Source organism: Chiloscyllium plagiosum, unplaced genomic scaffold, assembly GCF_037043375.1.
Source record: "Chiloscyllium plagiosum isolate Xiang-an unplaced genomic scaffold, Cpla_swu_hap1 HiC_scaffold_1, whole genome shotgun sequence".
Taxonomy (NCBI): Eukaryota; Metazoa; Chordata; class Chondrichthyes; order Orectolobiformes; family Hemiscylliidae; genus Chiloscyllium; species Chiloscyllium plagiosum.
Window position 1 is genome coordinate 103,537,702 of NW_028270139.1, and position 15,793 is coordinate 103,553,494.

The 15,793-nt window shown below is 41.2% G+C and overlaps 1 protein-coding gene across 2 annotated transcripts in view; it reads right to left on the bottom strand.

The window, feature by feature from the left end:
• The window catches only part of epg5 (ectopic P-granules autophagy protein 5 homolog (C. elegans)), a 147,892-nt gene that overhangs the window by 102,106 nt on the left and 29,993 nt on the right, over positions 1-15,793 (bottom strand). For both annotated transcript variants that reach the window (XM_043687752.2, XM_087989528.1), the window contains exons 8-11: positions 12,568-12,682; positions 9,150-9,300; positions 6,843-7,004; positions 5,513-5,670 (exon numbers count right to left, since the gene is read on the bottom strand). In XM_043687752.2, the coding sequence (XP_043543687.2) occupies positions 5,513-5,670; positions 6,843-7,004; positions 9,150-9,300; positions 12,568-12,682 (586 nt within the window). The remainder of the gene's footprint in view (positions 1-5,512; positions 5,671-6,842; positions 7,005-9,149; positions 9,301-12,567; positions 12,683-15,793) is intronic.

The following is a 15,793-nucleotide window of genomic DNA, read 5'->3' on the forward strand; positions in this document are numbered from 1 at the left end:
GCCTGTTTCCACACTGTAAGTAATCTAATCTAATCTATATTGGCCAGGAGTGGGTGGTGGAGGACAATGAGATTGGAAGGGCAATAATGCCAGGGCATGCAGGAAAACCTTTGAAGTGAGGGGAATCAGCCAGTAGTCGTGGTCTGCATTGGCACCAATGGCATAGGGAGCAAGTAGGTGAGGTTCTGAAAGTGGAATACAAGGCGTTAGGCAGCAAATTGAAAACAGGAGCTCAAGAGTAGTACTCTAAGATTTAACCACTACCACATGACATTCAATGGCGATATCATCACCGAACCCCCCACTATCAATATCCTGGGAGAAGTTACATTTGACCAGAAACTCACCACACAAACTTAGTGAGTACAAGAGCAGGTCAGAAGTTAGGAATACCGGAACGGATAACTCATCTCCTGACTCCCCAAAGCCTGTCCACATCCGTAAGACACTCATCAGAAATCTGATAGAATGTTCTCCACTGTACTGGAGAGGTGCAGCTTCAACAACACTCAAGAAGCTTGACACCATCCAAGGACAAAGCAGTCCACTTGATTGGCACTGCATCCACATTTACCTACTTACTCCACACTAATGCTCAGCAGCAGCTATGTGTACTATCGACAATATGCACTGCAGAAATTCACCAAAGATCCTTCCAAACTAATGATTACTTCCATCTCGAAGGACAAGGGCAGCAGATACATGGGAACACCACCACCTGAAAACTACCTCCTGAGTCCATTTGAATTGAATTGAATTTCTTTATTGTCACATGTACAGAGGCACAGTGAAAAGCTTTGTCTTGCGAGCAATACAGGCAGATCACAGAGTTAAGTAGCATAGATAAGTAAATAATAGGCAAACTGTGGCAAAAACAAAAACAAGGGGACAGGTGAATGTTAAGAGTTTGAGTGTCCATTCAATATTCTAACATCAGTAGGGTAGAAACTGTTTTGAAACTGGCTGGTGCGTGTATTCAGGCTTCTGTACTTACTCCCTCATGGTACAGGTTGTAGAAAAACATTGCCAGGGTGGGATGGATCTTTGAGAATGCTAGCGGCCTTTCCTTGACAGAGGACCTGGTAGATGGATTCTATAAATGGGAGGTTAGCCTTTGTGATTGTCTGGGTTGAATTCACCACTCTCTGCAATCGTCTCCGATCTCGAATGGTACAGTTGCCATACCAGGTAGTGATACATCCAGACAGAATGCTCTCAATGGCGCACCTATAAAAGTTGGCAAGGATATTCGTTGACTTGCCAAATTTCCTCAGCTGCTTGAGGAAGAAGAGACGTTGTTGGGCCTTCATAACCAATGCATCCACATGAAGAGTCCAAGAAAGTTTGTTGTGGATGACCACTCCCAGCAGCTTGACACTCTCCACTCGTTCCACCTCTGTGCTGTTAATGTCCGCCACCCAACCCCGTCCGCCCCCCTCCCGCCCAACACCTCCATGCAACATCATTTCCCAAACCCATCCAACACTAACCCCTGCCCCCCCCACCTCTGCCCCAACCCCAAACCTGTCCAACACCCCACCCCCACCTCAATGTCCCAACAGAAACATTACATCAAAGAGATGTTTCCAACACTGATCGTGTCTTTTGTTTACAATGATTAAAAATGAATTCAGCTTACTGAAATGCTGCCGAGAACAGTCCTGGACATCGATAGGAGTCTAGGCACCGTCTCCAAATGACTGACCGCCCGTCCTCTCTCTCCCCTCCACACACTTTTCCTGGAGTTCTACACAGGGGTGTACTCTAAACCCAAACCCCCCCCCCCTTCCCCAGATTATCTCTCCAATATTGCCCTGTAGAGTGCAAAGGTGGAACTTATCAAAACGTTGCAGTAAAAAGTTGTGTGTGTGGCTGCATGTATGCGTGTACTATTTTGAGACTCACACCCCAAAGGCAGCAACGGTCTTGGTGTTGGTGTCCAATCTGGCTGCCCCAGATGGGGACAGGGGTCGGACGGGAGGCGGGGCATGTATGGTTGGTGGGGGTAAGGACAGGGTGCGGATAGATTGGGGGGGTGGATGTGGGGTGGCTCACGCGCTGTGTGCTGCTGCCTAATCTCCTGAACGGGAAGCTCACTGTGTCAATCCCATTGAACTGATGAGGCTGGAGGCTTCAGCAATGCTGCAGGTCTCTTCCACACAAGTGTGTCTCTGCTCAGAAACAAACACCGAGACAGAGAGAGGGAGCAAGGCAGGCGGAGCGAGAAAAAAGGAAAATTCAGAAAACTCCGTGCCCCAGAGGAGAGACATTGAATGAATTAACTGAATAATCAATTATTCGAATGAAATATTGCCCATCCATCTCATTCAGATAATCGAGGTTCCTATATATTGAAGACGGTTGGGTTTGAGGGAGTGAGAGAACAGTGGAGATGGAGCCCAAAGGCCGAAAAGATAGTTCGGCAAAGGAATGGATAATGGTATGCCAGGGAAGGAAGCAAGCTGATAATGGGGACCATAAGTAGGTGAAATGGGTTGGCTCTGCTGAAAGCAACCCAAGTGATAACACCTATCCTGCTTGCATGTCCACATGTCTGGCCTCGGCATACTGCAGTGTTCCAGTGAATCACAGCACAAACCGGAGGAACAACATCTCACCTTCAGACTAGGTACTTTACAGCCTTCTAGACCTAATATTGAGTTCAACACCTTCAAATTGTGAACCATTTCTTCCTTTTCTTTTAGCTTGTTGTCATGTCCTCTCACCCCTTCCCCCCAACCCAGTGTCTGTCCTTTCAAGTGTGGCATGAGACATACTGTTGTTCTGCCATTCTCACATTCTGATCACTTTATTTGAACTATCAAAATCTTTTCTCTACCAGCACCCTGAGCCTACTAACCCCACCCCCAAACTATCGCATAAATGCTGTCTTCTTCACACGTTACTTCAGCTCTGATGAAGAGTCACAATATCATGCTGCAACTATACAAAAGCTAGTGCGGCCGCACTTGGAATATTGTGGAATATTAGTGGGCGGCACGGTGGCACAGTGGTTAGCACTGCTGCCTCACAGCGCCAGAGACCCTGGTTCAATTCCCACCTCTGGCGACTGACTGTGTGGAGTTTGCACGTTCTCCCCGTGTCTGCGTGGGTTTCCTCCGGGTGCTCCGGTTTCCTCCCACAATCCAAAAATGTGCAAGCCAGGTGAATTGGCCATGCTAAATTGCCCGTAGTGTTCGGTAAGGGGTAAATGTAGGGGTATGGGTGGGTTTCGCTTCGGCGGGTCGGTGTGGACTTGTTGGGCCGAAGGGCCTGTTTCCACACTGTAATGTAATCTAATCTGTAATGTAATCTAATCTAATTGTGTACAGTTCTAGTCGCCATATTTCGGGAAGGATGTGGAAGCATTGGAAAAGGTACAGAGGAGATTTACCAGGATGCTGCCTGGTCTGGAGGGAAGGTCTTATGGGGAAGGCTAAGAGACTTAGGTCTGCTCTCACTGGAAAGAAGGCTAAGAGGGGATTTGACAGAGACATACAAGATGATCAGAGGATTAAATAGGGTAGACAGTGAAAGTCTTCTTCCTAGGATGATGATGTCAGCTTGTACAAGGGAGCATGACTACAAATTGAGGGATGATAAATTTAAGACAGATGTCACAGGCAGGTTCTTTACTCAGAGATTGGTAAGGGCATGGAATGCCCTACCTGCCAATGTAGTTAACTCAGCCACATTAGGGAGATTTAAACAATCTTTGGATAAGCACATGGATGATGATGGGAGAGTGTAGGGGGACGAGCTGAGAATAGTTCACAGGTCGGCGCAACATCGAGGGCTGAAGGGCCTGTTCTATGTTCTATGAGAGTCATCTAGATTCTAAATGTTAGTTTGTTCTGTCTCCATGGATGCTGTCTGACTGACTATGATCTCCAGCATTTGTTGCTTTCAGAACAGATTCCAGTATCTGTATCTAATTTGCTCCTCCATGTGATGACAAGGCCTGGGGTGTAGGGGTGGGTCAAGGACAATGAAGGAGAATTCAGAACTTAAATTATTGAGTCCTGAAGGTTGCAGGGTCTTCAAGTGGAAAATGAGACGCTGTTCTTCCAGCTTCTGCTGTCTTGCTGCGGACCACTGCAGCAGGCCTGACATACAACTGTTAGCCTGGCAATTGAAGTGGCAGGCAGGGTTATTTTTACAGTACTTGTTCTCCAGCTATTCACAATATATATCAATGATTTGGAGATGTAGTCCAAATATAATACCAATAAATATACAATGATATCAAGCTACGCAGGAATGTGTGTTGTGGGGAAGATGTGAAATGTTTTCAGGAGAATTTGGACATGCTTAGTGAGTGGGCAAGAACATGGCAGATGGAAAAGAAATGCAAAAATGTGAGAGTATTCACTTGGGTAGGAGTACATGCTTGAGTATTTCTTAAATGGTGACAGGTTTGACAACTTACGTCTTCCAGGGGTTTGGATGCCCTTGGCAACAAATCACTGAAGACTAACTGAAGGTTTTGTGCAAGCTTTTAAGAAATCTCATAAAATATTAGCCCTTATCGCAAAAGGATTTGAGTTCATAAGTAGTGAGGTCTTGCTTCAATTATATTGGAGTTAGGTTAGACTGCACTTAGAGTACGAGTAGCTGTGATTTCCTTATCTCAGGAAATATACTATCACCATTGAGAGAGTGAAATGAAGTTCACTAGACTTGCTTCCGGGATGGTGTGACTAGCTTATGAAGAAAGATTGGGCCTGTATTCTCTTGAATTGCAAAAAATGATCTAATTGAAGGTATTTAAAAGATAGCGTAAATGTAGCCAAGATGTTTCTCCTAGTTAGGAAGTTTAAAATCAGGTTGCACAATATATAAATATAAGGGAGAATGCCACCTAGGACTAAGATGAGAAGCAATATTTTTACTTATGCAGAAGGTAATGAATTTGCAATTCTGTACGCCAGAGATCTGTGGAAGATTAGCCTTTGAGACTGATACATTTTTGCTTATCAATGGCTTAATGGATTATTTGGATCGTGTGGGTAAAAGATACTGAAGTCTTTGGTCAGCTGTGATCATATTGAATGGTGCATTACGCTTGGTTAGACTGAACGGCAACTCTTGTTCCTATTTTTCTAAGTTATGCCAACAATACTTTTGCTTTCCAGCACTGTTGCCTTCATTTCAATGCTCAATTTCCTGAGTAACTTATATTACCTGAATTGTTATTTAGCTGTTCATTTAAAACTTATAAAATGATGTAATTCATTGTGCATACAGGGAAATGTATACTGCTCGTTTCTGAAAATAGGATTTATATTAACAGATACTAATTGATGCAAGGGAGATCAGAACAAGGTAAAAAAAATCAAGTATAGACAAAGAAGCAACATTGAGACAGCCGAAAAAAGGCGAAGTTTGAAATATCAATACTACTTCACAGAGAAGATGTTTCTCCTAATCACTCTTACCCACATTATTTTTAATTTAATTCTCATAATCAATATTGCATATACATAACTATATGTGAAAAACATGTTCATACCTTTAAGTTTACTTTTGCATTCATCAGTACGCAGAGAAGCACACAACCCCTCAATATTTTCACTTTCTGCACAGTGCAGAATGTAGAAGAGTTTCCATATCATCTGAGTTGATAATGTTTCAAAGGGCATCTCAGACATGAAAAACCAAATTCCTAACCTGTTACAGCAAAATAAATTTAGGTTTATTTCTTTCTTAAAACAATTGAGATCTATTATATATGCATTAACTTTTTTTTTTGTTTAGGTCAGCCAGATGTATAATATATACAATAAATCATGTTTAAGATTTTCCAAAGCTAGCTGCTTTGAAAAGTCATCACCGATGAAGGCTTGATTTTCCCAATACAAATTGAACAACCATCAGTGTATAATCACCGTTCACTCTTCTCGACTCCACTGTCCAGTTTGCATTGATCTAAAGGGGTATGGAATGATTGAAACAAAACAGATGTTGCTGGAAAAGCTCAGCAGGTCTGGCAGCATCTGTGAAGAGAAATCACACATCATCTCTTTCACAGATGCTGCCAGACCTGCTGAGTTTTTCCAACAACTGTTTTTATTTCTCTTTTTCAGCATCCTTAGTTCTTTTGAATGTTTTTCTGCTGTACAAGAGATTTATCCCATCTTTCTCCCACCCTGCCAATTGATTAATAGGTGGCAGGTATGAGGAGCCCATCATAGTTGGCATAGTGTACTGGGCTGAGTGACTGCCTTTGACATCAAAGCAGCTTTTGACTAAGTGTGGGCATCAAGGAGCCTTAAACAAATTGCAGTCAATCCACTGGTTGGAGTCATACCCAGCACAATAGAAGGTAGTTGTGATTGTCGAAGACCAATATGCTCAGCCCCAAGATATCATTGCAGGAATTCTTCAGGGTCTTTAGGCCCAATCATTTTCAGCTGCTTTATTAATTATCTTCCCTCCATCATAAGATCAGAAATTGGATATGTGCAGATTACCACAGTGTTCAGTGGCATTCACAACTCAAGTACTGAAGCAGTCTGTGCCCATATGCAGCAAGAAATGGAAAACATTCAGGCTTAAGCTGATAAGTGACAAGTAACACCCATGACACACAAATGGAGGGCAGTGGCCATCTCCAACAAGAGAGACATTCAATGGCAACAGTCAAGATTTTTGACATAGGCAAAACAAGGCAGCCCTTTTGATTGGCATCCCATTCACATTATAATCACATACACACGTGAACATCTAACCATAATAATTTCTCTATGAAGAGTCAAATGTTTAAAGAATGCATTAAAACTGTAATGGCTCCAGAACAAAACTGATTATTTGTATATACACATACTTTGACATCAACACACCTTTTAGCTTTCAGCACATGAAGTACTGCCCGAAGAACCAGTTCATCAAATTCTATTTGCAGCTTTTCGAGAGAGTAAAACTGGTAATACATCTTAGTTTCATTCTCTTTATGAAAAGTGACATACTGAGCCCAGTGGTCACTTACGTAACAAATCGTCCTCCTAGTAATTCATTTGAAAATAGAACAGTTTAAAAACGGAGAAAAGATGAATTATCTAAACAAATCATGTTATATCTCCTCAGTGTCTTCTACATCCAAGCATCTGCTGTTTTATTCACATTGTGTGTTTCCTTGCTGCAAATATTATGTATTTGTGCTTTTAAATTTCTCTTTATTACGCATTTTAAGTTTAAAACATTTGTTTGCAAACAGATAACATGTAAAATGGTCTTTGCATGTAATAATGGCAGAAAATTGTTTTAAGCATATTTTAAAAATGTAGACTACCAACAGAAAAATCTGAGAAATGAAAAAAATGGTATAAACAAGCAAAATGCTTCAACAGGGCTTTAAAGAGGGCTATGATTTAATCAGGATGAACCTTTCCCAATCTAGATAGTCAATGATTATTCTTTGTTCCTGACTTGCTCATCATGCAAATAAAGTTGTTCATTATTGCAGATTGCCTTCTTAAAGACATATTTAAAGGAGATTTTGGTGAGCAAGGATTGAATACCTCAGTTAGTTATGGTTTCAATCAACAGATGCCAGGGTGAAATGTCAAATTTCCTAGTTTTAAAAATTTTCAAAAATTTAAAAAGTTTTAAAATGTATTCAGTCATCTTGATTCCAGTAATAAATCTATATCATTAGCAAATATTGCAATTTAAATTCATATTTATGCATGCAATGAACATGAAATCGACATTTTGTGCTAGTATAAACCATTTTAGTCCTCTAATCCATTTATCTGAGCTCTCTTTCCTTATAAAACAATGTACAGAAGATTTTCTGAAAACTTACAATATGTGCGATTTTTGAAAAGATTTGTAGCTCAGATTGAGGGTCAGGTTGTAATTTTGCTCGCTGAGCTGGAAGGTTTGTTTTCAGATGCTTCATCACCATGCTAGGTAACATCATCAGTGAGCCTCCTTTCTATAAATAGAAAGCGGGACATAACACCAGCACTTCACCAGAGGCTCACTGATGATGTTACCTAGCATGGTGATGAAGCATCTGAAAACAAACCTTCCAGCTCAGCGAGCAAACTTACAACCTGAACTTACAATATGTTACATTCATTAAAGACTTTAATTATTACCTGCCAATACTTCATAAACAGTATTAAATTTACTTTAAAGTAACTGATAGGCCAAAGTAACTGAAGGAAGGAAATGTGATCTAGGTTCAGTGGGAAGGGGATAGTAGTCAGGAATGAAACTTAAATTGGACTTTAGCAACAAGGAAATAATTGATTGCAAGGGTCTGGGGTTTTGGAGATGAGTCACCAATCAATGTAGTGAGGAGAGAAGCCTTGACCAGCAGAGGAGTGGCCAGAAATTTCCCTGAAATTTCCTTGCTCATCCTATCCAATGAAAAGCTACATAAAAGGCATTTCTTGACCCATCACCTCTAGCTTTCTGGTGCTGCTAGGCATCATGAACATGGAGAAACCCACATGGCAAACAAATATAAACCAGATGTTTAACTGCACTGATACAACCTAATTTAGACTGCATGCCAGAAAAGCTATTGCATTAAAAAAATCAAATGGGTAGCCATGAGGAAAACTGAAGGGCTGTCCAAACTTCTAAATTTTTTCTACATACTTTTCCTGGTCTGCTGTGGTGAATTAATATTGAAGTCAAAGTGATTGCTGACAACTGATGTTAACAACTGGTTTGCAGTTACTGGAAACCAGTTCTTCTTGAACATAGCTACATTTCTACAATACTATAATAGGTACTAAAGGAGTACTAGAAAATTGCAGCTCATGCCTATACTATCTATTCTTTCACTTCATTTTAATAATTTAGGTATATGCTATTAGGAATGCGTCACTTAGTTACCAGAAGCCCTAATAAGTTTTTTTTGAAAGAACTAACACTCTATGACTCTAGATTTGTCCCATATCTGACAATTTTATTTCTACTTGCATAAAGAATTTAGAAGTTCTGCAATACCTTCATGCTCTGCTTAAGCAGAGGATTCTAACCTGTGACTTTGTCCCAATCTGTGTGTTTGGTGTAAAGAACACTCAAAAGTGTACCCTCAGCTTTTCATTTCTTAACCATCATCGCTGATTCTATCAATGCAATCCAGAGGCCAACTGCACAATTCTTATCCAACACTACCTTTATCTCACCTGATCATCTGACCAATCCTCTTCACAAATTGCCTGTATCGTACTCTGTTAAAAGTCTCCAAACCCACTGCCAGCAGTTCCACCAATGAGGATGCGAATCCAATGATCTTCATCATTTGCTCACTTGTGGTTTTTTCTGGATTGTATTCACCTATTGAACATGAAAACTTCTGTAATGACATTTATAAAATCTTCTTGAAACCACATTCACATGATATGGATGGAATAATCATTCGGTAAGATAGCTGTAAAATCCTCCCAAGTGCACAGTCACTGCACTGGATGAATTTAATCATTTCTTATATAACAAGGGCAGAAACAAACTGCTACTTTCTTTTATCTGGATGAACACAGTGAAAATTACAAGTCTCTTAAAATCTCATGACACGATGTAAGATTTGCAGACTACAATAATATGGTCCCCTAGTGTCAATCATGCAAATTCATTTCCTATTTGTAAATTCCTATTTGTTACTACACAACTGCTGCAACACTGGTATCTACTCAACATTGTGGTGAACTGCTCTGGTATATCCTGCTTGCAAAGAGCAGGACAAATCCAATTCAGCCAACAATTGGTTCATCAGTCTATTCTCCATCATCAGAAAAGTGATGGAAAGAATCATATCTGACACCCAGTACTGACTTGTCCAAAGCCACATGACCTCATTATAGCCTTGGTCCAAATATGGAAAAAAAAAGAGCTGACCACCAGATGCGAACAGAGATTGACTGACCTTGACATCAAAGGAGCTGTCGACAGGAACTATGCCTGAGCAAAACTAAGTCAACTCTTATCAGACTGAAAACTGTTAGTTGGAGTCATATCTAGTACAAAGCAAGATGGTTAAGATTAATGAGGCCATCTATTTCAGTATCAGCACACTGCTGTAGGAGAGTCCTTTGGGTACTTCCTTAGGCCCAATTTTATTTAGCTGCTTCAATATCTTTCTCTTCATCTTAAGGTCTGAAGTGGGTATATTCATTGGCAATTACACAACGTTCAGTACCATTCGTGACTCCTCAGATAGTGAAGTATGCCCTGACAATATGCAGCAAGATTTGGACAACATTCAGGCTCGGGCTGATAAGTGATAATATTCATCCCAGCAACGTTCCAAGCAATGGCCATCTCCAACAAGGGAGAAATTTCTTCTTGATAGTCAATGGCATTACCATCACTGATTCCCACACTGTTGACACTCTGGGAATTGTCATTAACCAGACTTAATTTAAATCAACCATACAAATATTGATTCTACAGCAAATAATTCTGCTCTCAAATCCTGCCCAACATCTACAACTCAAGTCAGGATATGGTGAAAAACTCTCATTTATTTGGAAGCTCAACACCATCTAGAATAAAGCAATGCTTGATTGGCACACTGTCCAGCAACCGAAAGCATTCAACCCTTCTGCAAATGATCAAAGCCAACCCTAGAGGGGCGTGGGCCTCAGGAAAAATCACACTGTTTGGTTCCCCCTTTCTCAGTTTTATTCATTCATGGGATATGGTCATTGACAATGAGGCCAACATTTATTTCCTATTCCTAATTGTCCATTGGGCAGTTAAGAGTCAACCACATTTACGTGGGCACAGTAGCTAAGTGGTTAGCACTGCTGTCTTGCAGTAGCAAGGACCTGGTTTCAATTCCAGCTTTATATGACTGTCTGTGTAGAATTTGCATGGTCTCCCTGTGTCTGCATGGGTTTCCTTCTAGTGCTCCTGTTTCCTTCTATAGTTTAAAGATGTGCAGGTTAGGTGGATTGGTCTGACTAAATTGCCCTGTAGTGCACAGGAATGTGCAGATTAGGTGGATTAGCCATGGTTAATATGGAGTTTGGGGATAGATAGAGTGGGGTCTGGGTGGGACATTCTTTGGAAAGTTGGTGCAAATTCAATGGGCCAAATGGTATTTTTCTGCACTGTAGGGGATTCTATGATCCACATCACTGTAAGTCTGGAGTCTCATGTAAGTCAAATTGGATAACACACAAATTTTCTCACCTCAGGTACATTAGTAAATCAAAAGGGCTTTTATAATGATCGACAGTGGTTACATAGTTGTCACCAGGTTGAGGATGCAGGTTTGTGACATGAAAGACCACATGGTACCAACTCATTTATTCAAAGGTTACCCCTCATTCTGATTTCTGTTTCTTCCTAAGTGGCTATATTCCCAGCACAAAGTCCCCAATGTACAGAGTTGTCACTGTGATTCCAACTTACTCTCGGGGCAGCCCCTAGATAAGAGTGTACACTATACACAAAATGCACTGCAGTCACTCGTTAAGCTTCCTCTGACTACATCTACCAAACCAGTGGTTTCCAACATGTAATAGGACAAGTGCAATAGACGCACGGGAACAACATGAACTGCAAGTTCCCATCCACGGCACATAACATCCAGATTTGGAGCTATCACAGTGCTGGAACACCTTTTCTAACACAGCTGTTGATATACCTATCACACACAGGACTGCAGCAGTTCAAGATGGCAGCTCACCACCACTTTCTCCAGGGCAATTAAGGATTAACAACAACATAATGAAGTCCACATCCAGTGAAAGTAAATAAGTAGTTCTTGTGTGAGAAATGCTGAATTACTAAATGATTCAGTGAAAAGAAATGGTTCCAGACAGAGGAGACAGAACTGTGAAAAGGGTACAGCAAGAGATGGAAAACAGTCAAAATCCTGTTTCCAACAGTCACAAAAGTATGACTCTTATCCCACTGTCTCAGTACTGGTTCTTTGCAAGAGCAATTCAAATCTAATTTTATTACTCACTGAAACACTGACTAGTGTAACAAATCCTGATCCACATTTGTCAAAAAGGATGAAATGCCTCCCTCCCCTACTCTGTCAAAGCACACTATGCTCCAACAATGCAGACAGAAATGAATCGTTACTCTTGCTGACAATTTTAAATTGGTGACCCTCATCAGCGCTGATTCTCAATCTTGAACTTTTGTTATTCATCATCATACCCCATCATTTAAAAAAAATCTATAAATTAGCCTTCTCCATTCTAGAGGAAATGCACCACATATCATAAATTGTTCCTCATAATCCCATAACCAATCTTGCTTCCTGGATTCATCTTGGTTAATCCATGCTGAACACATTGTAAAACCTTTTGCAATGCAGCACCCAAAACTTCCCATGGTACTTTAACCAAAGCTTTGCATAAATTGGCTGTTCACTCTTGTTCCTTATGGAAACTGAAAATACAAACAGCAATTTTTAGTATTTAAAAGCATTTATAAATCCAAGATTTGCAACTTTTACTCTTTCCCCAACATTAGTTAACAAAACACTATTGTGCTTTGCCCGGCATGATGCTCTTGTAATTATAAAAACATTCAAATTAGTGGTATTACCCTAGGAAATTTGCTGTCTAGAAAAGTCATAATTACCTTTTACAGTTATCCCAAGTAATTGCTTAAATAGTTTATCAAAAGGAAACTGTGACAGAAGGGTAACAAAGTCATCCTCAGATAATAGCAGCCAGCTGGTCTCAGGATCTTCATCCTAGATTAGGAAGCAATACGAAACATGGTAACAATGATACTTTAATTTAATAAACTTGTTTCAGGATATATGACACATTTTCCCAGAACGTCACTCCTATTAGCCTCCGAGATGCAGCATAGTATCTGCACAGCTTTTGCTTTCTTTATTGTTTCAAGGGATATGGATGTCACAGCCAAGCCAGCATTTTGCAGCCTATTTCTAATGAGTGGCTTGCTGGGCCTTTCCGATGATAGCTAAAAGTTAACTTGTATTGCTGTGCGTCTGGAATCATATGTAGACTAGACCAGATAATAGCAGGTTCTTCTATAAGGGATATTAGAACAGTACAGCATAGGAATGGGCCCTTTGGCCCATGATCTTGTGCCGAACAGGGTGCCAAATTAAATTAATCCTTTCTGCTTGCCCTTGGTCCACATCCCCCCTATTCCTGGCATATTCACGCACTTATCTAAAGTCCCTTAAATGCCCCTATCATATCTGCTTCCACTACCACATCTGGCAATGCGTTCCAGACTCCTACCACTTTGTGTAAAAAAAACTTACCCCTTACATCTACTTTGAACTTTCCCTCTCACTTTAAGTGGCCCATAGCATCAGACATTTCAACTCTGGAAAAAAGAATCTGACTGTCAACCTTATCTATACAACTCATAATTTTATAGACTTCTATCAAATCTCCCCTCAGCTCTGCCACTCCAGACAAAACAAGCTGAGTTTTTCTAGCCACTCCTTATAGCTCATACCCCCTAATCCAGGCAGCATCCTGGTAACCAAAAGAGAAAATGCTGGAAAATCTCAGCAGGTCTGGCAGCATCTGTAAGGAGAGAAAAGAGCTGATGTTTCACGTCTAACTGACCCTTTGTCAAACCAGCATCCTGGTAAGCCTCTTTTGCACCCACTCCAAAGTCTCCACATACTTCCTGTAATTAGATTAGATTAGATTAGGTTACTTACAGTGTGGAAACAGGCCCTTCGGCCTAAAAGGCCACACTGCCCCGCCGAAGCGCAACCCACCCATACCCCTACATTTATGCCTTACCTAACACTACGGACAATTTAGCATGACCAATTCACCTGACCTGCACATCTTTGGACTGTGGGAGGAAACCGGTGCACCCGGAGGAAACCCACGCAAACACGGGGAGAACGTGCAAACTCCACACAGTCAGTCGCCTGAGGCGGGAACTGAACCCGGGTCTCCGGCGCTGTGAGGCAGCAGTGCTAACCACTGTGCCACCGTGCCGCCCACAAACTTGTGGCAAACTTGAATTGAATACAGTATTCTAACTGTGGACTAACTAAAATATTATAAAGCTGCAACATGACATCCCGACTCTTGTTCTCAATTCCCTGACCATAAAGGTGGTCAAGTCATACACTCTCTTTATCATCCTATCTACTTGCATGGCCACTTTCATGATGCTGTGGACTTGAACCATAAGATCCCTCTGTACATCCATGCTGTTCAGGATCCTGCCATTAACTGTACATATTTCCTTAACTTTTAATCTCTCAAAGTGCAGAAACTCACTCTTACCCGGACTAAACTTCATCTGCCATTTTCTGGATTAGTGGTGCTGGAAGAGCACAGCAGTTCAGGCAGCATCCAAGGAGCTTTTACTTCATCTGCCATTTCTCCACCCATGCCTGCAACTGATCTAGACCCACTGTATCAACCTTGTAGACAACCTTCTACACTACCCACAACTCCACCAATCTTCGTATGTTCTGCAAACTCACTAATCCATCCATCTATAGTTTCTTCCAAGTCATTTGTATGTATCACAAACAGCAGAGGTCCCAGTACCGATATGTGCGGAATACCACTGGTCATGGATCACAAGTCAGAAAAACACCCTTCCTCAACACCCTCTGCCTTATATGGGCAAGCCAATTCTGAATCCATGTAGCCAAGTGACAATGGATCTCATGCATCTTAATCTTCTGGATGAAGCTACCTTGAGGGACCTTGGCGAAAGCCTTATTAAAATCCATACATTCAACATCCGCTGCTCTACCCTCATCAACCACCTTTGTCACCTCCTTGAAAAATTCAATCATGTTGGCAAGACATGACTTGCCCCACAGAAAGCCATGCTGACTGTCCCTAATTAAGCTACTCATTTCCAAATGAATTTACATCCTATCGCTAAGGATTCTCTCCAATAGCTTCCCAACCACTAATGTGAGATTCACCCATCTATAGTTTCCTAGATTATCCCTATTTCTCTTCTTGAACAGAGGAACAACATTAGCTACTCGCCAATTCATGCCTACTCGTCAGTTAACCAGATCTTTGCTTACTACAATCAATGCTAGCTCACGGCCACCATCACCTAGACGAACTTTCACTTTCAGAATTTTTTGTTAATTGAATTTAAATTCCATCAGCTGACATGGTATGAATTGAACTTATGTCCCTATGTGATTAGCCTGGGACTTTATTTTTAAGCATAAAAATGAGTCGATTGATTATAAAGTGTGCAAAAAAAAAGGAACTGCACCTTTATAGTTCCTTTTCAAAACTGTGGAACATTGCTTCACAGACCATTAGATAGAGGATTAGGATTAGACCGTTTGGCCCATCAAGTCTACTCCTCCTTTGATCGTGGCTGGTTTGTTTTTCAACCCCATTCTCCTGGCTTCTCCTAGCATCCTTTCATTCCCATTACTAATCAAGACTTATCTATCTTTGTCTAATTATAATCAAAAACCTGGCCTCCACAGCCTTCTGCGACTATAAGTTCCACAGATTCACCACCCTTTGAAGTAAATCCTCCTCATCACAGTTCCAAAGGGTCGTCCCTTCACTCTGAGGCCCTTGGATCCTAGTCTTTCTCAACAGTGGAAACATCTTCGCCAAATCTATTCTACCCAGGCCTCTCAGCATTCTGTACGTTTCAATGAAATACCTCCCTCATCCTTCAAAACTCCACTGAGCACAGAACCAGAGTCCTCAATTGCTCCTCATATGACAAATCCTTTATGCCCTTATAGCAAGTGATTAGTGGAGTGCCATAGAGGCTCATATTGGGACAACTATTTATGTTAGACACTAACAATCTGGGCTCCCTCCAAGGTCAGCATATCCTTCGTTAAATATGGGGC